At 38.9% G+C, this 20,192-nt stretch overlaps 1 protein-coding gene across 14 annotated transcripts in view; it reads left to right on the top strand.

The window, feature by feature from the left end:
• The window catches only part of CRPPA (CDP-L-ribitol pyrophosphorylase A), a 179,609-nt gene that overhangs the window by 110,725 nt on the left and 48,692 nt on the right, over nt 1-20,192 (top strand). For 2 of the 14 annotated variants that reach the window (XM_039524442.1, XM_039524449.1), the window contains one exon: nt 18,677-18,762. The exons of 8 other annotated variants lie outside the window; for them this stretch is intronic. Coding sequence is in view for 3 of the 6 variants with exons in the window: in XM_039524449.1 (XP_039380383.1) it covers nt 18,677-18,736 (60 nt within the window). In the remaining 3 variants the exon portion in view is untranslated. Of the gene's footprint in view, nt 1-2,634; nt 2,745-18,676; nt 18,763-20,192 lie in introns of those variants that run through there. 4 more of the 14 variants (XM_039524452.1, XM_039524451.1, XM_039524444.1 and 1 more) reach the window with 4 other exon arrangements.

The following is a 20,192-nucleotide window of genomic DNA, read 5'->3' as shown; positions in this document are numbered from 1 at the left end:
GTTATAAATAACTGTAATTCTCCTTCTGTTAACTTCTATTATAAACCACTGTGTAGAGGGATGTATTTTATTCAGATGTATATTTTCAGATTATATAATCTTTCTAAGATGAAATTTAAAATTCAAAGTCTCAGATGAAGGTCAAAAGTTATTTTGAAATCAAATTTGGAGTGAAAAAATCAAGATAGCCCTTATTAAATTATACAACCAGAAATAAAATAATTTAGTGGTTTCAAACACCTTTTGCATGTAGGGCTTCAAAATGACTTAGGCTTTCAAAATGTGATATGAAAGGGTACCTTTACATATGCTGGCAAATAAAAATTAAATCTCATAAACTGTTTTGCTTAGAAAGTGACTACTGTGCATTACTTTTTTTAACTGAAAAGTTGAAGATATTTAGCAGACTCTCAAAGACTAAATCTTGATCTTGCGTTTTGGTGTGTGTGTCTACACTGACTCATCTATTATAAACCAACTATACTACTTGCATAACTTGAATGCTAGATTTAAGCCTTGAGTGATTACCCCGCTCCCCGCCCCGAAATTATAAACTTCCCTATCATTCATTCTTTACATGGAGGCTATTTAGGCAAGATAGGTCTGTAAGATCTTTTCTGTCTACTGGTTCTGTAATTCACAAGATGAAAAGGATTTACATAGACTTACTGAAACAGATCATAGAATCATAGAAGATTAGGGTCGGAAGAGACCTCAGGAGGTCATCTAGTCCAACCCCCTGCTCAAAGCAGGACCAACACCAAGCTGGGCCTTAAAAACCTCCATGGATGGAGATTCCACCACCTCCCTAGGTAACCCATTCCAGTGCTTCATCACCTCCTAGTGAAATAGTGCTTCCTAATATCCAACCTAGACCCCCCCACTGCAACTTGAGACCATTGCTCCTTGTTCTGTCATCTGCCACCATTGAGAACAGCCGAGCTCCATCCTCTTTGGAACCCCCCTTCAGGTAGTTGAAGGCTGCCATCAAATCCCTCCTTACTCTTCTCTTCTGCAGACTAAACAAGCCCAGTTCCTTCAGCCTCTCCTCGTAAGTCATGTGCCCCATCCCCCTGATCATTTTCATTGCCCTCCATTGGATTCTCTCCAATTTGTTTACATCCTTTCTGTAGTGGGGGGCCCAAAACTGGATGCAATACTCCAGATGCGGCCTCACCAGTGCTGAATAGAGGGGAATAATCACTTCCCTCGATCTACTGGCAATGCTCCTACTAATGCAACCCAGTGTGCCGTTAGCCTTCTTGGCAACAAGGGCACACTGCTGACTCATATCCAGCTTCTCATCCACAATAACCCCCAGGTTCTTTTCTGCAGACCTGCTGCTTAGCCAGTCAGTCCCCAGCCTGTAGCGGTGCATGGTATTCTTCCGTCCTAAATGCAGGACTCTGCACTTGTCCTTGTTGAACCTCATCAGATTTCTTTTGGCCCAATCCTCCAATTTGTCTAGGTCACTCTAGACCCTATCCCTACCCTCCAGCCTATCGACCTCTTCCCACAGCTTAGTGTCATCTGCAAACTTGTGGAGGGTGCAATTCATCCCATCATCCAGATCATTAATAAAGATGTTGAACAAAACCAGCCCCAGGACCGACCCCTGGGGTACTCTGCTTGATACCGTCTGCCAACTAGACATCGAGCTATTGATATCTACCCATTAAGCCCGACAATCTAGGCAGCTTTCTATCCACCTTATAGTCCATTCTTCCAATCCATACTTTTTTAACTTGCTGGCAAGAATACTGTGGGAGACCGTATCAAAAGCTTTGCTAAAGTCAAGATATATCACATCCACTGCTTTTCCCATATTCACAGAGCCAGTTATCTCATCCTAGAAGGCAATCAGATTGGTCAGGCATGACTTGCCCTTGGTGAATCCATGTTGACTGTTCCTGATCACCTTCTTCTCCTCCAAGTGCTTCAAAATGGTTTCCTTGAGGACCTTGAGATCCAGAAAGGTCTCAAATCACTAATCTGCATATTAAAAATCCCTAAATCTGTATTACAAAATAAAACATAATATCTCTGTTGATCTCTTACTACTTATAACATAAGGGAATTTTAAAATAATTTTACTTACATTTACATGAATGATCATAATGATTCCTATAGAGCCAAAACAGTGCAGCAGATCTTCATTTTAAGAAGTTTATAAATTCCAGTGTAATATACCAGCTTTTACCAGTAATATAGTTGGTTGTTGCTCCTTCTACACTCTTTCTGACTGATTTTTAAATAAATGTAACTATTAAGGGGCAAGAAATTTACCGATAGTTTTACTGCTAGCCTTGTCTTCCCTTTCTACCTTTTATGTAGCAAGGATATCAGATTAATGTATGATGATATATGTGGTGTGCTGAAATCTCTAAGCATTACAAGCATTGTTAATGATTGTTTACTTTGGCTTCTGTGGATCTGTCTTCACTTGGTTCTTCTCTTACCTCTCTGCCGTGTCTACCAGTATCTTCTCCCCTATCTTGGGTTGTTTAGGGTTTTGGTATATGTATGTATGTATTTATTTATTTATTTATGTATTTATATGGCGTATGGAAAGGTGAGAGTGTTGGTTTGGAGTTTTTGTCAATTTTTGCTCTCTGAAACCTCTTCCTTACTCAGCAGAGGCTACATGGTGCTTAGCACAGGATTATCAATTCATTGCCACATGAAGATTTCCCTTATATGCTCTTGCAGTGTAGCTGAGTGCCGTGGAAGCAGGTGGAGAGAATTTTGGGCCATATATGGTATGAACCTGCACCCATGTAGTTGTTCCTATGGCTGTCTGGATTAAGCAAAATGTGGTTGTGGGGACAGAATATGGGTGGCTTGCAGATAACCACATTCTGCTTTGTTGTGACAACACACTTTTAATGGGAGGAGTGGGGGAGATCAGAGAGAGGGGAAGATCAGGTGTCATAAAGCTTTCTAAATTCCTCCTGTCCTTATCTAAGCAGTGCTTCTTCCAGAGTAGACTTTGGCATCCTTGGGTCAGGAAACCCTCGTGTAACAGCTGAAATGTAGTTTGGAGGAGTTCAGGCAGGCAGTACGCACTAAAATAATTAATAAGTCTAATAGGGACCTATTAGACCATCATCCTTCAAGTACAGGTTATAGTTTCCTGTTAGAGGATATATCAAAGTGCCCTTTCTTATATATAGATAGATCAAATATGGGAAATGAGCATACCAAGTGTATCCTTTTAAAGTTAAGAATAGTTGTATGTATGTCTGCTAAAGCAAAGATCATAACAACCACAACACATCTGAATTGATTTTAATCCCAGAGAGTTGAACAGCTGCTGAACCAGGGTTTTGGATGAATGGACTGTATCCTGCAGCTACTGAGTATAGTTTTTGTTTACTAATTATAAAGTGATGCTGAGAATTTTTTTGATTTACTAAAGCATTATATTTTTATGGACAAAAGGTTTCTAGGGAGTTACTCAGAAAAGTGAAGCAAAACTAAAGGCCTCTATAATTGGTACAAATGATCTGTACTGTATACTGTAAATACTGTGTCAATCATTCAAGAAGAGCATGTGCTTGTAAACAAAGGGTGACCTCTATCAATGTAACTTTGTATGAAATTTTAAAATAATAATATTGAAACAAAGGTTGGATTCATTTAGCAAGAACTCTTGTTTGTGTTCTGAGTGATTACATGGAATTTATTCCTTCACTACTTACCAAACACATATTTTCCAAGACACAATCTTGTGGAACATGGGCAAACACAAATTAAATCTTGTTTACTGAAATCCACAATATAATGTTTAATTTAACCCTTTTTCCCCCCAAAGGAAATGATTTTTTTAAAAAGTCACATTGTTAATTAGTAAATTTGTTCATTTTATATTTAGGGTCAAATAGTCCTGACCTGTAGAACAATAGATGAGGGCAGGAAAAGGCGGTAGTGAGAAGATTCCAGTGGTCTGAGCTTGTGGAGGTAGAATTAAGGGAGTTTGCAGGTTCATGGTGTAGGACAGCGACATGGCCAGCAATCCTCAGAGCCCAAGGAACTGGCACTCAGTAGAATTTGGGGAGATGTATGGAGAGACAATTCTTCACATTTCCTCACAGAGGAACATGGTTCCCTGAGTCTTTTTTTTCTGCACCCCAGTGTCTCCCACAATTCTGGATGTCTGGTTTGCTCCCCTCTACTCTGCAGCTCACAGAAGCGATCAGAGATTTGGTATTTCACAGCCTGGCCACGCTCCCTTTGCTTCTGCTTCCCCCATTCTCTGCGGCTGTGGTCAGTTGGCAGTTATACTGTTCCTACTTCTTTTATTTCTATCTTTATTTTTCTCCCTTTTTGGGGGTGGGGGGCAGTGGTGATCAGTTTCTCTATTTCAGGCTTCTTTCTTCTTCCCTGGGTTGGTCTTACGCAGCCCGATGGTTCAATTCTCTCTGAGCCTCCACTGCAGCATCTCTCTGCCTGCTCCTCTGCCCCTGTACAGGCATGGCAGAGCAACCAAGAAAGCACCAGGTCAGATCCAAGAAGTGCTCCATTTGTCAGGCATCCTTCCCGAGCTCAGCAGATGGTGTCCAGCCTGCACCCAGCCAGCTGACCCTAACTGCTTTAGGTCTCAGGGCTCTGAGAGGGACAGGTAGGTGGGACCACATACTCATCAAAGCAGCTATGGCTCCAACATGGAAAAAAAGGACCAGGAAGAACAGATCAGGGAAAGGCTCTAAAGACAAGGACACCCAACTCAGGGGGTGAGTCCCCAGTGCATAAAGAGGAAGGCTTGTGGGACCAAAAATCCTTCCCCCCCCAAGTCTTAAAGTGGGTCCTGAGTGGTCTGGGAAAAGTTGAAGTGCTCTTAAACAACCCCCATCCTTCCCAATTTGAACAGAAGGGCTCTGAAGGGTAATGAGTTCCACCCTCATGGGACCAAGGATGGGGAGGAATCGGAGAGAGGACTTTCCTGAGGGCTTCTGGCTCTATAGAAGGCAAGCTGCAAAAGGTCTCAAAGCCACAGCAGAGCTCCTACACCTGCAAAGCATGCAAAGAGCAAAGAAATCAAAAAAGGAAGAAAAAGAGAAAGAAAAATTGCAGAAAATCTTGGTGGTATGAGCCCTCTGGCTCCTCTTTTTTCTCCTCCACTGAGGAAGGCAAACTATGGGACTCTGAATCCAAACAGGACTGGGGGAAAAAACACAAGAGCTTTTTTCCCCCGAGAAATTTGAGGCCATGTGCAGAAGGGCTGTGTCCACGATTCAGATCCAACCTGAACAGGTTCTTGAGAGCAAGCCTCAGGGTAAATTTTGCCCCTCAAAATCCTTCCTTGAGACTGCAATTCCCTTGCAGTCTGCCTTTGAGGACAAGGTCAGGGATGAATGGAACAAGCCTGATTAGGGTGAGCACATTAACAAAAATGGCCTATTCTATAAAGATACAGGAACCCAAAGCCTCTGTCACTGAGGTACCTCAGGTAGATGCCACTTTAGTATTTCTAGCAAGGGATATGGTCATTCCCTCAGAAGGAGAATTCTGTCCTAAGGACCCAATAGATAGAGAAGTGCAGGCCACTCTCAGGAAGGACTCTGAGTCCTCCTTGGTCTTCCTCAGAGTGTCTGTAGTAGCTACCTGCTTTGCAAGGTATCTCTTTCCTGGCTGGAAGATCTCAGAGCCCTAAAGGACAGGGATCATCCTGACTTTGACTCCATTTTAAAGAAAGTCTCCCTAGCAACAGTATTCACAGCTGATGCCTCAATGAATGCAATGAAGTTCTCAGACAGGGCCCTGGCTTCCAGCTCAGAAACCAGGTGTCATCTATGGTTCTGACCCTGGAAGTTGGATACTCATTCTAAGCAGGTCCTATTCTTTGCCAAGTATACAGGTTCCTTCCTTTTCAGAGAAAAGCTAAACAAGGTAGTGACTGATAATGTCACAAAATCTGCGCAGTCCCTCCCATTGTCATGAAGTGCCCCCAGGAGACACTTTCAGGCCTCATCCTCACAGAAGTACCAGCGAAGGGACAATAGATTATCCAAAGGAAAGTCACAGATCCGAGGTTTGGGAAGAAAGCCCATAAAAGTCACTTTATGACAAAGATCGCATAGACCTCTGCTCAGAGCTGAAACTAGGGAGCAGAATTTCCCATTTCCCTGAAGAATGGTTTGCATCAACCACGTGTCCAAACCACCACTGTAGTGGTGTGGCATCTAAGTTGGGATGCTAAAATGAGGCGTAAGCGTATCCAGAATTCCGCAACTGGTCTTCTGTGCTTTTTGAAGAAGAGAGTTTAATCAAAACTGACCTTCCCTGATGGAGAAATATCCTATACTAATAGGGAAAAATAGTTTCTTATTTAGAAAAGCAGCAAAGGTACAATAGCTTCTTTTTTCAGCAAAAAATCCCTAAGAACTGTTTTGTAAATAGACATTAAGGCAAACTTTGCCCTTAGTGACACCTGTGCAACCATACTGAATTAATTGCAACCATGGCCAGAATTTGGTCCATTGGGTGTAATTAACTGGGACAGTACATAGCCATGTATCTCTTATTAAGATGAAAGACTTTTGTATGTCTACATAACAGCTCCAGTAACATGCTAGATTGTAATGAACCTGAAAGTCTACACATCTTCACAGAAGCCTTTACTGATGATCATATCAATGAACTAAATTATTTCAGATGACCACAAATTTAATTTCTAAGTAACCCTGATACCACAGATTGTAATTGCTATTTTGTCAAGAAATCCTGGAGAAATGAGTGGGGAGTAGGAGGTGGCAGAATGAGTTGCATTTTTCCTTAAAAGAATGCAAGATAAATAGACCAAATCCAGGTTGACTTGTTCACGTGGCTAACCTAATTGAAATCAATGGGATGCATGTGTGAGTAAGGGGTAGTAAGTTGGATTTGGGGCCTAAAATGACATGAACTGATAAAACTAAAGATTCAAACTTATGGATAATATTGTACATTCTTCTCTTGTCCCATTGTGTTAAGGTGTTACAGAAGTCTCAGATCAGGACACGAAGTTATATACCCAGTCTGTTGAATACTTAGATAGAATTGAGATAATAAAGGAAGACTCTTAACCTTAACTCTTAGTTTCCAAACATTGCTGGTTCAAACACAGATAATTTCTTGAACACAATTCTTCTTGTATAAAAGGAAGATATGATTGACAAACACAAACTTTCGGTTCAAAGTGGAAAAGCATTTAGTTTATTTCTTTATATAACAATTGTAGAGCAGAAAAGACCAATTTAACTAAAGTTAGGAGAGTTTATATTGAATTACACAGCTTTCTTTCTTAATCATTTTTTAAACTTCAAATTTGGGACTGTTTACATGCAGTTAAAGGATTTAAATGTGTCAGTAAGTATAGTCTTTAAAAGAGAGCTTTGCATTATTTGGGGAAAAAATGTAGACTGTTAATTATAATTTTGATACTAATAAAGAAAAATGATGAAGGGGTCCTGTAATAACAGGAAGTTTTAACAAATATAATTAAGTATATTTATAAGACATTAATTATTTGAGAACATCCTGAATTTGTATTAAGTGGTACACTTAAGCCAGATGGTTAAATAAACCAGACTGTGACAAAGTCAGACTGGACAGCCACCAAAAACTGGTAGAGGGTGGGTATATCAGTCCTAGGATGCCTGAGTCCAATTAAGGGCTGCCTGTGACCTTTAAAAACCCCTCTTCTGGTGAGAGAGAGGGAGAGAAGGGAGACAAGGGAGTGGCAGCAGTCGACACACCGCGGGGTGAAGATACCGCAGTAAGTCGATCTAAGTACGTCGACTTCAGCTACGTTATTCACATAGCTGAAGTTGTGTAACTTAGATAGATTCCCTCCGCCAATGTAGACCAGGGCTAAGATGAGCTGTTGAGAGAAATAATTGGTAACCTTTTAGGTTTTCACTAAATAATTATCCAATTTTTTTGGCTCGGAAAGGTCAGAGAATTACTCAATTTGTCTCCACTATTAGGGTTTCTAGGAGTTTCTATAGAAAATGATGAGATTACTATTTTATGTCTCTACACATGACCTTTTTAGACTTGTTTCAACTATCAAACTTTTAATTGCCAATTGAGAATTCTCCCACCACCTTGTCAGCCAAAATCATCAAGGCGTATAGACTTGTCATAAAAATGTTGTGACTAACTAGTTTATAAACTTGCTTTCTTACTCATGAAGTTTAAACAAGGTTATGCTACCTAGATTTTTTTTATAGCGTTCGTTGTGATTTTTAGAGTAGGAAATGTGGAAAAAAATGCTTTGGAGAGCTGTAATTCCAGGATAAATAGTGGAAAGGAAAATATACAGCACATAAAGATGGTAAGCTGCAAAAATGTGTCTGTTGTAATTATGTTTGATAGTTTAATGAGATAGGAAATAAACACTGAATTGGAACAGTTTGTGAAAACAAATAATCGGAGTATCAAATTTGAGCTGTTTCATCTTCAAATCTGTAACTAGTTACTCTGAAATATTTTCAGTACACTGAAAGGTTTTAGTATTGGACTGTTACCTCTTAATAACAGATATATATATATATATATATATTTAAAATAACAGAGACTCAGAGAAAAAAATCACCTGTTGCCAACAAATTATTTTTACCTATGTTGTTTTTTTGCATTTTGCTCAGCATGAACAACGGAATCCAGTGATGTCAGTCTCACTTGTTCATGGGCACTTTCACTTCAGATTGTTGGTGCTGTAGTGTTTGGCTTAAACCTTCATTTGTGCTCCTTCAATACTGGAGGTACATAGGGACCAGACTAGGAAGATTAAAAACAAATCAGTTTATTGAACCCAAACTAAATTTACAGGTGAACTATTTGGTTGTGGCAGACTTTTTTTTTTTTTAACCAATCAATAGCTGTATACACTGAACCAAGTACTTAAACTAATACAATATACAGATTTCTTTGTTATTTATATCTTTATGTAAATATGTTCTGTAAGTGGGAAGAATCCTCAATTTTGGATATGGTATTTTTATCTTTACTGTCTGTATTTTTGATTGATAGACTATTACTGAAATCTATGTCTTATACTGAATGTCTTTTTTTATATCCACATAAATGTAAGAGAGCCTGTTTGTAACACACTTTTTCCTCACTAACTTGAGATGAATCACTCTTTTTTCTCTGCTTTTATATAGCAGTTAACATTTTGATCAGATTATAAAGCTTTATTTGGATTCTAGTACTTAAATTCTCTACCCTATAGATTGCACATTAAACTGTATTGAAATTGAAATTTATATTCACAGTTCAGAGTATTTTAGTAACTTTATTGCCTCACCGACTGGTTACAGATAAAAATACTATTCATAACAATGACGATTTTTCTCAGTTGCAGGGGGAGTTTACGATCAGCTTCGTGGTGAAGAGTAATGGTTAGTTATGTTGAGATAGTCAGACTCAGTGTACGTGATATCTCATCTAAACATCCTTTTGCTAATAAACCCATCATTCTCTAAAATCTGGGCATAGCTAGGGAGAGAATATTATAGATGATACCGTGTTTAATCCGTAACTAGTAAATTTTCACCACTCTAGTCATTTTAAAATTGAGTTTTCATGTCTTAATGTGAATTTTTAGGGAAATTTTCGGTTTCCTTCTGGATGCAGTTGAATTTCTGCACTGATTTTACTGTAGCATGCCTATGCAATCTTGATTTGTTTCAAGCAGAATTAATAATAATTCTCCATTGATTTCATTGTACCAAACACTTAATGTATTAAATATGTTTTTAAAGTTTATACTGTGCCATATACCCCCTTTTTTAATACATATTTCTTAGTTTTTATCATGAGGGTTTTTGTTGTCATATTTCCTATGTCTAACTACAAAGCTTGTGAAATGCTTCAACCATTTAAATGGATAGGAACAAATCCCCCACCAAACTATGTAGTGGCAGTGTGGCTGTTACTGCAGCTGTAAATCTATGGTAGCTCTTGAAACTCCTGCATAGAGGACAGTGGTCATCAGATTTACACTGTAGCGGTTCCACCTGGCTTTTGTCAACTCCTCCCTTTGGAAACTGAGGAGGAGCATCAGGTTGTCTTCAGGAGACTCCCTTGCAAGCTCTGGCATCGAGGGCACTCCTGTGGGGGTGGGAAGAGTGTGGTGGGAGCTGGGCTGCAGCTTGTAGCACTTCGGAGATTCTGAGCAGTGCTGCTGTCCCTAAGCAGGGAGCGATGTGCTGCTGTAATTTAGACAGCTTTGCTATATTATTAGGTATAAAATATGTATTGTTATATTTGTAACAAAGACAATTTAATTTAAAATTACTTCAGTGTTCAGAAATTTCTGTATAGTTTTTATAGAAGAAAAGGATATTGGTTAGGACATTTTCAGTTGCATTTCAATATGAACAAATTTCTTTTAAGTTATTTCCTACCAGATGCTTGGATTAAAAAAAAATGGAAATACACCTCTACCCCGATATAACGTGACCCAATATAACACGAATTTGGATATAACGTGGTAAAGCAGTGCTCCGGGGGGGGCAGGGCTGCACACTCCGGTGGATCAAAGCAAGTTCGATATAACGCAGTTTCACCTAGAACACAATAAGATTTTTTGGCTCCCGAGGACAGCGTTATATCGAGGTAGAGGTGTATTTCATGATCATTTATAGAATTTCCAACATTCACAGTCTCAACTAATTATATTGATTTTAAAACATTCTTATGAACTGATATTTGTTTTGGCCAATTTTATCCATACTTTTAAATAATGTTTACTATATATTATTCCTTGTAATGTACTTTCCCACCAGTTCAGAAAAGTAATTCTTTCTAGAGTTAAGAGGCACAGACTCATTACTTTGCAATGTGCTAAGTAAATATACTTGATTTATAACTGTGACTGTGTTTTGATCTTTGAATTTCCACCAAGAAGAATATCTTTTTCTCTTTTTGGTAAAAGAATAAAAGTAAATTGTTTACATTTGAATTTGATTCAACCTGTGTGGTACTGGCAACAACATGCATATTCATTTTTTGGCAGAGCTTTTGCCTTTGGCTTTGTTGCTTATTCAGTATTTCCATACATATGCATGTACTTGCACAGTATCTCTTACTCAATGATCCCTCCCTCCCCACCAAAAAACCTGTTCCATACTTGTACCCATATCCAACAACCCTTTCGATTCTCTCCCAGACTCCTTCCCTCTCCCTCAGCTGCTTTGTTCCCCTTGACTTCCCCAAGCCTTTGCACTGCTTCTGAGGTGTGCAGGAGATATGTTTCGGTATTGTAGTTTAAATGAATTCCTGAATGAATAGGGTCTACTCTGCATCTCTACTGAAGACATGAAGATTATCTACGCTACCCTCCCCTCCACCTCTTCCCATAACACATACTCACTTATTTTAACCCTGCTAACCCCATGCTCATTTTAACCCTGCTAACCCCAATCTTCCATTCTCAAGGGTTTCTATCCAGGGTCAGATTCTTCTACCCTGACTCTGCAAACATAGCATAATTTAAATCAATTGAACTACTGTAAGGTACTACTCAGAATCTGGCCACAGCCACTATCCTTCTAGATAAAGTGGCCATACAGTTATCGTGATCTAGACAACCGCTGACAGCTGCTGGCCTCCACCCAGTGTCTGCTGAAACCTAGTGGGCGGAGAAGCTAGTAGGATTATAGCCTCAGCCAAGGCACCACCCACAGGAGCCCTGATTGGAGGCTCACCCGGCTCCACTGATTGGTCCAACCACTCTGTTTAAGCCATAAGGAGGTACAGGAAGCTGTCGAGCAACAAGGTGATTTCCGGTTGTGGCTGCATCGGACCCTGCTTGTGCCCACTTCCTGCACCCAATCATGTTCCTCATTTCAGCTCCACTCTTGGCTCCTGCCTCACTCCTGGTTTCACTCCTGTCCCCACGCTACTCCTGCTCTTTGCCTGATCCTGGCCTCTCCTCCACTTCCTTCCCTTACATCTCATCTCCAATCGTCATTTACCATTCCTGGGTCTGACCTGGAGTTCTGACTACTGACCCTGACTCTGGCTTGAACCTTGGTTCTGGCATTTGGTATCTGACCTTGGCTTTGACCCGCAGCTTTGTTTCCTGGTTCTGACTCTGGCTTGACCCCTGGCTCTGTTAATTGGTAGTGGACTCAGGTGCTAACCCTTGGCTTTGTTCCCCAACCTGGCTGCGTGTTCTGCCCACTAGAGCTGACTCTTGTGCTGACTACTAGGCCAGACTGCCTACTTTTCAGTCCATAATAGCAGGATTCTTTTTGGCATTTGTCACTATCATTCCTCAGTTGGATGAATGGTCATTACTGAGGCTGCATCACTGCATCTACAAGAAACAATTGAAGCAGATGGAACATTTTTTTTTAAATAGAGAGCTAGCACTGTTGTTTTTTTTTAAAATGATTTTAAGAACCAACCATAATGAGATCCTGGCACACTGAGATGATGGATGGAACAATTATTGTTTTGATTTATCAGGGATAGATGGGACACTGAAAATGATTTTGACCTGTAGTATTTCCTCAGTGAGATTAAAATACAAAGTTCAAGTAGGTACATATATCTTCAAATAAATATTGGAAATTATGAATGTCTGTCGTGGTGCTCAAAGTTCAGTTAATTAAATTTACCAATAGTTAATGTGAAGATTCTGTTGACCTGAAAATATTAATAGAAGTAGTTCCTAATGAAAAACTTGAGTGTAAATAACTTCAGAATGACTAAAGTGGTGCAAATTATACTCCATCTACTTTGTGGTGATGAAATTATTTAAGAACACACCTCTGAAGTGGGTAAATGTGTCATACTATGAATGTTTATGAATGTTAAGAGGGCTGTATTAGAAATCAGGAACAAAAATAGCTCAGGAAAATGTATTTTCCCCCAAGCTTTTATTAATTGTTATTTATTATATTGGCTACGGTATAAGAAAGAGATTAATATCTCAAGAATTAGTTTCACATGTACATTTTGAGGAAACCGAAGGAAGATATCAGAGGATGACAATGTTTGGAGCCCAGTCTGGTAAGCCCATAGTCTCATAAGTGGTCCCAGTGGAGTCAGGGAAGTAAATAAGATGATGCACAGGAGTGAAGGTTTGTAGAATCAGACCATTGGGTTGCTCCAAGACTCCCATAGTTTTGTTTTGTTTTGTTTGTTTGGGTTTTTTGGGGGAGAGGGGGTTGGCTTGTTTGTTTATATTTATTAAAGGCACCTGAGCCAACATCAGTAGTGTTGGCTCATGGACAGATTAATGGTTAAGGGCTTAGTATTTGTTTATCTCCTTTGTGGAAGATGTTGAGGTATGCTACTGCGTCCTTGTGTCAAATCAAAATAGAAAATATTCCAGAATGTGCCAACATTATAGTTCTGTTTTCCAAACCGAATTAGCAAAGAACATAACCTAAGACTGTTCCTAACAGCTATGTAGAACAAATGCTTTCTGTATGCTTCCATTTCTATAAATTAAATATTAATTTGTGCAAGTTGATGGCCCTTTTAAAATGGTTAACAAGATACTGATGACAACTCATTTTTGTTCTTTTTAATGAAAAGAGTGAATATACAAGTCTTCCTGTTTGTAGAGCTATTGTGCTGCATAATCTTAAGGGGAGACAGCAATATGAATACATGGGTCACAGTACAAACATAATAAGTAATGAGATTTTAGTATGTCTTACATAAACAGAGAATGATGCTTGAAAAGGGCAGACGGAAATTCCTCATTTCCTATGTTTGCATTGCTAAAATACCTACACTAGTCTGGATTAGTTTGCTAATGTGAAATGCTAATAAAAGATCCTTTATGCCATAAAGAAAAAGAAAACTGCAAAGAGTAGGAATAAATTCACAATGAAGAGAGGTAGAGTGTGGGGTCCTCCAAGGATTTGTACTAGAACCTCTGCTGTTCATCACATTCATAAATGATCCAGAAAAGGTGGTAAACAGTTGACAAAGTGTAGAGATAATACTAAATTACTCAAGATAGTCAAGTCCAAAGCTGACTGAAGAGTTGCAAAGGGATCTCACAAAACTTGGTGAGTGGGCAACAAAATGGTGGATGAAATTCAAGGGTGATAAATGCAAAATAATGCACATTGGAAAACATAATCCCAACTGTATATACAAAATGATGAGGTCTAAATTAACTGTTCCCACTCAAGACAGATATCTTGGAGTCATTGTGGATAGTTCTCTGAAAACATCTGCTCAATGTGAAGCAGCAGTCAAAAAAGCGAACAATGTTAGGAATCATTAGGAAAGGGATAGATAAGAAGACAGAAAACGTCATAATACAACTATATATAGCCATGGTATGCCCACATGGTATGCATCGCTTGAATATTGTGATGCAGTTCTGGTTGCCCCATCTCAAAAGAGATATATTAGAATTGGAAAACATATGGAGAAGGGCAACAAAAATGATGAGGGGTTCATATGGAACAGCAGCTTCCATATGAGGGGAGATTAAAAAGACCAGGATTGCTCAGTTTAGAAAAGAAACAACTAATAAGGGGTCTGATCGAGATCTATATAATCATGAATGGTTTGAGAAGATGAATAGGGAAGTGTTATTTACCCCTTCACATAACACAAGAACCAGGGTCACCCAATTAAATTAATAGGCAGCAGGTTTAAAACAAACAGAAGGAATTATTTCTTCAAACAGCATACCATCAACCTGTGGAACTTCTTGCCAGAGGATGTTGTGAAGGCCAAAAGTACAAATGGGTTAAAAAGAATTAGATAAGTTCCTAGAGGAGAGGTGCATCCTCTGTCATCCAGTCCAAAAGCTGGGACTGGATGACAGAGAATGGATCATTCAATAATTGCCCTGTTCTGTTATTCCCTCTAAAGCATGTGGTGCTGGCCACTGTCGGAAGACAGGATACTGTGCTAGATGGACAGTATGGACATTCTTTATGTTCTTATGACATTACCTTTTGTGACATTTAAAAAGAAGTGATTTTTCCCTTTTCATTTTCTTTTATATAAATTGTTATACAGTCTTTCCTGGAGAATAAATAAACGTTCTTTAAAATGAAGGCTAAAAGTGTTTCTCTACCATATTTTCATAGAAAAGAATTTATTTTAGTAATTGACATGGTGAAGTGTAAGAATACCTACAATATTTTAAATGGTTCTTACTATCTACTGACAAAGGATATAAGTAAAGACTATGCACACAGTGTATGCTGCTAAATGTGCCTTGACTTCTTGGAACTTAAATTTATGATAGTAAATACTGTATGAAACCTATGGATAGTAATAGGTTTATTTATAATGAAGTACCAAAATCACAAAACATTTATAGAACATAAAATGCAGCAGACATATTAGTGATACAGGTTAGAATTTTGAAAAGCACCTAAGTCCCATTTTCAGAAGCAACTTAGGAGCCTAAGGCCTGCTTTACATGTAAAATGTAGGTCAACCTAACTATGTTGCTCATAGATGTGGAAAGATCACACCCCTGAGAGAGATGGTTAGGCTGATCTAAGCCCCAGTGTAGACACTGGTAGATTGACAAAATAATTCTTCCATTGATCTAGCTACCATCTCTCAAGGGGGTGGATTTACTATAGTGATGGAAAAAACCCTTTCTGTTGCAGTAGCAAGTGTCTACACTACAGCGCTACAATGGCATCATTGCAGCTGTACTGCTGTAGTGCTTGTAGTGAAGACATAAGTTTCGCTGAAGGTCAATGGGACTTATGCTCTTAAGGGCCTGTCGCATTTGAAAATGGGACAGCGACTCCTTTGAAAATTTTACTCATAGTGTTAAACTGTGTACTGTAAAGTTATATTAGCTTCCACATATTTATGACGAATGAAAAAGTTTTGAGGACTAGTTTTATTTGATGTGTAGTGCCTTCTCATCCAATGCAGTGGCACCTCTTGGAGCAGAAGAGAGTGATGGAGGTAGCAACAGTGCCGCCTCTTGTTCTGCAAGGGAGATCAGTGGCTCCTATATCACTGATCCCGGGTCTACACTATAGATTTAAGTTGGTATAACTGCATCCCTTAGGGATGTGGAAAATCTAACCTAATCCAGAGTGTGGAGTGTATTGCCTTACAGCAGTGGGAGACGCTCTCCTGTCAGTGGTGCTAGAGTCTTCATTAAGTGCCACAGCAGCACTATAAGTGTAGACAAGCCCTCAGTGACAGTACTCTAGAGGAGAACAGAAGAGTCTGCTAACTGGATCCCATTTGTCCAGAACCTTTTATTACCTTTTATAGTTTCTGTATGGTGAGGAGGAAACAACTGACCTTTCACATTAGGCACCTCTATCTCCCCCACAGCTGTTGGTACATGTACTGATTTGTGTGAGAGAGACAAGAGGAGAGGGCATAGTACTCAAGAGGAAGTTTCATCCTCATTTGGATCCAGAAAGATGAAAGTTTTGGTTTTAAGAAGACTTACGTTCATGAGTTTGAGCTTTTGGATGTTGCTATTTGTCAGTATTCTCCACTGCTTTCTTCCAAAAATAGTCTGTAACCTGATTATCCTCCCACTTAAGGTCTTTCAGTTGCCAAAATTCACCCCCTTCCCTTCTGGTACCTGTTTAGTGAAGGGGGTGAGAGGTTCTCGTTTCGTAATCTAATGCATGGGTTTGCAACCTGGAGGTTGCAACCAACCTGTTTTTCCCATATTGCTATAGGGGAAGGAGGTCCCAGCTAGATGGGAGGGAGGGTTCTGATCTGAATAAAGGGGTCTGATATGAAAAAAAAGTGAGAACCCTGGCTTAGGGAGTAGGGAAGATTTCTAGCAGCTAACTTGCCTTAGGTGCAGTGGTTCTCAATTTTTTCATATCAAAACCCTTTTATTCAGACCAGAACCCCTTTCCCATCTAGCTTGTCCCTCCCTACCATTTAGCAAAATGGGAGAAGCAGGTTGGTTGCAACCTTCAGATTGAGAACTTGACCTGACTCATCTCCTGACTGCCAGTAACCTTCCTGCAAGCCTTGGATATATTCCTCTATCAGAGTTGCTTCTGTCTCTCAGAATGCTCATTTTTCAGAGCCAGCATGCTTCAAGAGAAATAAAACAGTTTAGATTCTGGTTCAGTATATAAAATTGTAATTTGACTCACCTTAATATATGGAGCAGAGACTTGGCCAGTCACATGGAGGGAAATAAGTATGCTCTCCACCACAGAAATGAAGTTGTTGAGATGGTCAAATGTGATAGGAAACAAAAAGAAGCTGTATGGGATGTAATGCATGTGCTCCAATTGAAGACAAGTTGAGGGAGAGCCATATCATTAGGATGTCTCTTGCAACGATTGTGGATGGAAGATGAGCAACGGGGAGACCAAAGACTCAGTATCTCAGGGAGACCGATGTGCATACCTCTGTATGATCATGAGTTTTGGATAAAGGCTATAAATATTGCCCACCCTGAATAGGGAAGTGGCAAATAAGATGATAAAGAATAAGAGATTCTGTTGCATCACAGATCATTCTACTTGTGTAATACCTTGCACATACTAAAGCAATGCAGAAGTTTGTAATTGTAATTGCTCTGGTAGATTAATTACCATCATGTGCAAGTTAGAAACAAATAAACCCTTTAATTTTACTGAAAATAACTTCAATTTTAATGAAGATAACTATAACTCTGATGAACACATTTAAGTAATTACAACCAGTACAACTGATGATATGAGGGTGTTAGTCTACTATTGAACTAAATAGAAATGCTCAGTTGCTTTACATTTGAAATATTTTAGGGACTTAAGTGGTTTAAAAGTTGTATTGTTTGAAACTGAACTAATTTAAGAGTCTCTAAACATCAAACATACAGTGGAGGAAGGACTCTAAAATATCTCCTAAAAATTAACTGCTTCAATGTCTTCTTTGCCGAGCCTGGGCCTCGCAAAGGCATTTTTGCTGTTTGCAAGAGGGATGTACAAGTCCTTCATAAAGGCACTCCAAATGGTGATTTAAAAATAAAATTCCCATTTCTCCATTGGGAGACTTAATATGAATTTTATAATCAATTAAAGATTTGTTGCTATTTAAACTACTTCTTCTGCTCCCCTCATACCCATCCCAATGAAGTAACATTCCAGTGTATGTTTTGATGGAATAACATTTAAATTAAATGTGTTACAGAGAGTTAATGTGAAACTCTCGTTCTGAATCTCTTTGTTTCCTAATTCTGTAAGGAGAAGTTGATTTCTGATTGGTGCAGACGGTTCCAAAATGTATTGATTGTGCGTTTGTATTGTTTGGGAGTTTCTAGAGCTTAGTAAACATGTTTGCTATGTCAGAGACTTACTTATTGAAATTCATGATAAAGCTAATTTAAATCACATTGTTACTTTGTGATCAAATACCAAATGTTTGTGTAAATGCTGTACTTAAACATTTCTTGATGTCAGAATTTAATGGTTGAATCAAGGGTAATTGATGTCGTTATATCCTGGGAAAAGAAGACAACTGATATAGTTTAATTGATGATACCTTCTGCAATAGCTAGCGAACAATATTTTATGTGCAGGTGTTACATCTTAACTTTCATATATCTCTAGTGAAATTTTAGATGATGTAAAGCTTATATCTGTTCAACCCAGTGATGGAAGAGAGTGCATTTCAATAGAAATTATTCAGCCACCATTAATTAGTTTCTAGATATCTTTAAAAAAAACAGGCCTGATGATCTGGTGCATTTCTTCCTTTTCCTCAGCTCTGTGGGCGAGTGGGGAGTGATGAGGCATTCTGGAGGACCAATAGCATCTGTTCCTAAAAATAATCCCACCAGTGGACACCACCTTATTATTATTATTATTATTATGAGAATATTAAATAGATTCTGTCTTGTTAGAGCCTGACTTTGTCTATTTGTATAAAAGTCAGATTTTGATAGTTCTGTGATGGACAAACCTCCTTCCTTGTACACTGAATCACACAAGTCAGAGATGGAAAAACCTTAATAGACCATCCATTCCATCTCCTTCCCAGGGAAGGATTGTTCCTTACAGTACTTTTTGTTATATTTTTATTACATAACAAAAAGTACTGGTGGTTTTGGTGTTCTAATGCATCTGATATATTTTTGATGCTATACAACTCCTGAAAGGCACTTACTTCTCTTTGAACAGTATTATTTCTCCGAATTTCAGTTTTATTTTTTGGTAGACGTTTATTCAATTAAAGGAAGAAAAATATCCATTCAGAGTTAACAGTTTTTATTCCTAATTAGGTCTCTTTCACCTGCTATCCAGCAAATACATTTTTGTCTTAATAAATATTACTGCACAATAAGAGGCTCGCCAGCACCTGGAATGGTGCCTAATAAGGTGTGTAATTTAATTGGCCACTTGTTCCTTTTTAAGTGTGACACTCATCAGTTCAGACACACAAAGATGTTTATGGTGCCTGCTAGTGAGTCTCCCATTTGCTGTACAGTCCTCTGTCCCAGCCATCTACAGGATACTAGTTCATATTTTTAGGAATGTTCTTCATGCTGTTCCAAGAATACTAATTCATTCCTCCAGATGTTCATTGGATTTGTGAACCATTCTGTGATCAGCGCATTCCGCAGGTGTAGTGGGAAATAAAAAACAAAATAGAGGGAGTTCTGCTGGAACAGACCTGGAAGTATAGGAGTAGTTTGAATAACTCTCCCACATTGCAGGCAGAGACAGGGTAAGGTTTGGATTCAGAACAGCATTATACCTAAGGAAAAAGTACTAGAGCATTGTTCCAACCCCATAATCATCCTTTTCAAAGAAGGTATCAGAGGGGTAGCCGTGTTAGTCTGGATCTGTAAAAGCAGCAAATCCGACAAAGAGGGTGGTTCCAGCATCGGCCAATGAGGTGTATAAACAGAAGAACACTGTGAACCCATTATACATTTACATAACTATAGTATCTGGATACCTCTTATGCAGGTTACATGGAGATAATGGCAATCTTAATATCAGAGTTAACACTGTGCTACAAACAACTTTCAGCTAAGCCAGCTGGAAGTCTAATAATTTGAGATGATCTGAGAAAAATGCATCCTTGCAACTTTTTCTAAAAGTGGTTAGATGTGTGCTTAAGTGTATTTCTGTAGGGCATTAATTCCAGAGTGCCTGTGATAAAGAATGTCCTACTTTCTTCTATTCACATTGGAAACCATATGCCACAATGGACTGATATCATGATTATAATTATTTATTAAACAGTGACAAAATATGCCAACAGTTATGGAGGTG

The sequence above is a fragment of the Mauremys reevesii genome, linkage group 2 (genome assembly GCF_016161935.1).
Source record: "Mauremys reevesii isolate NIE-2019 linkage group 2, ASM1616193v1, whole genome shotgun sequence".
In the NCBI taxonomy this organism is placed as follows: Eukaryota; Metazoa; Chordata; order Testudines; family Geoemydidae; genus Mauremys; species Mauremys reevesii.
Note: the sequence above shows the minus strand (reverse complement) of the source record. Positions and strands in the feature narration are given on the sequence as shown.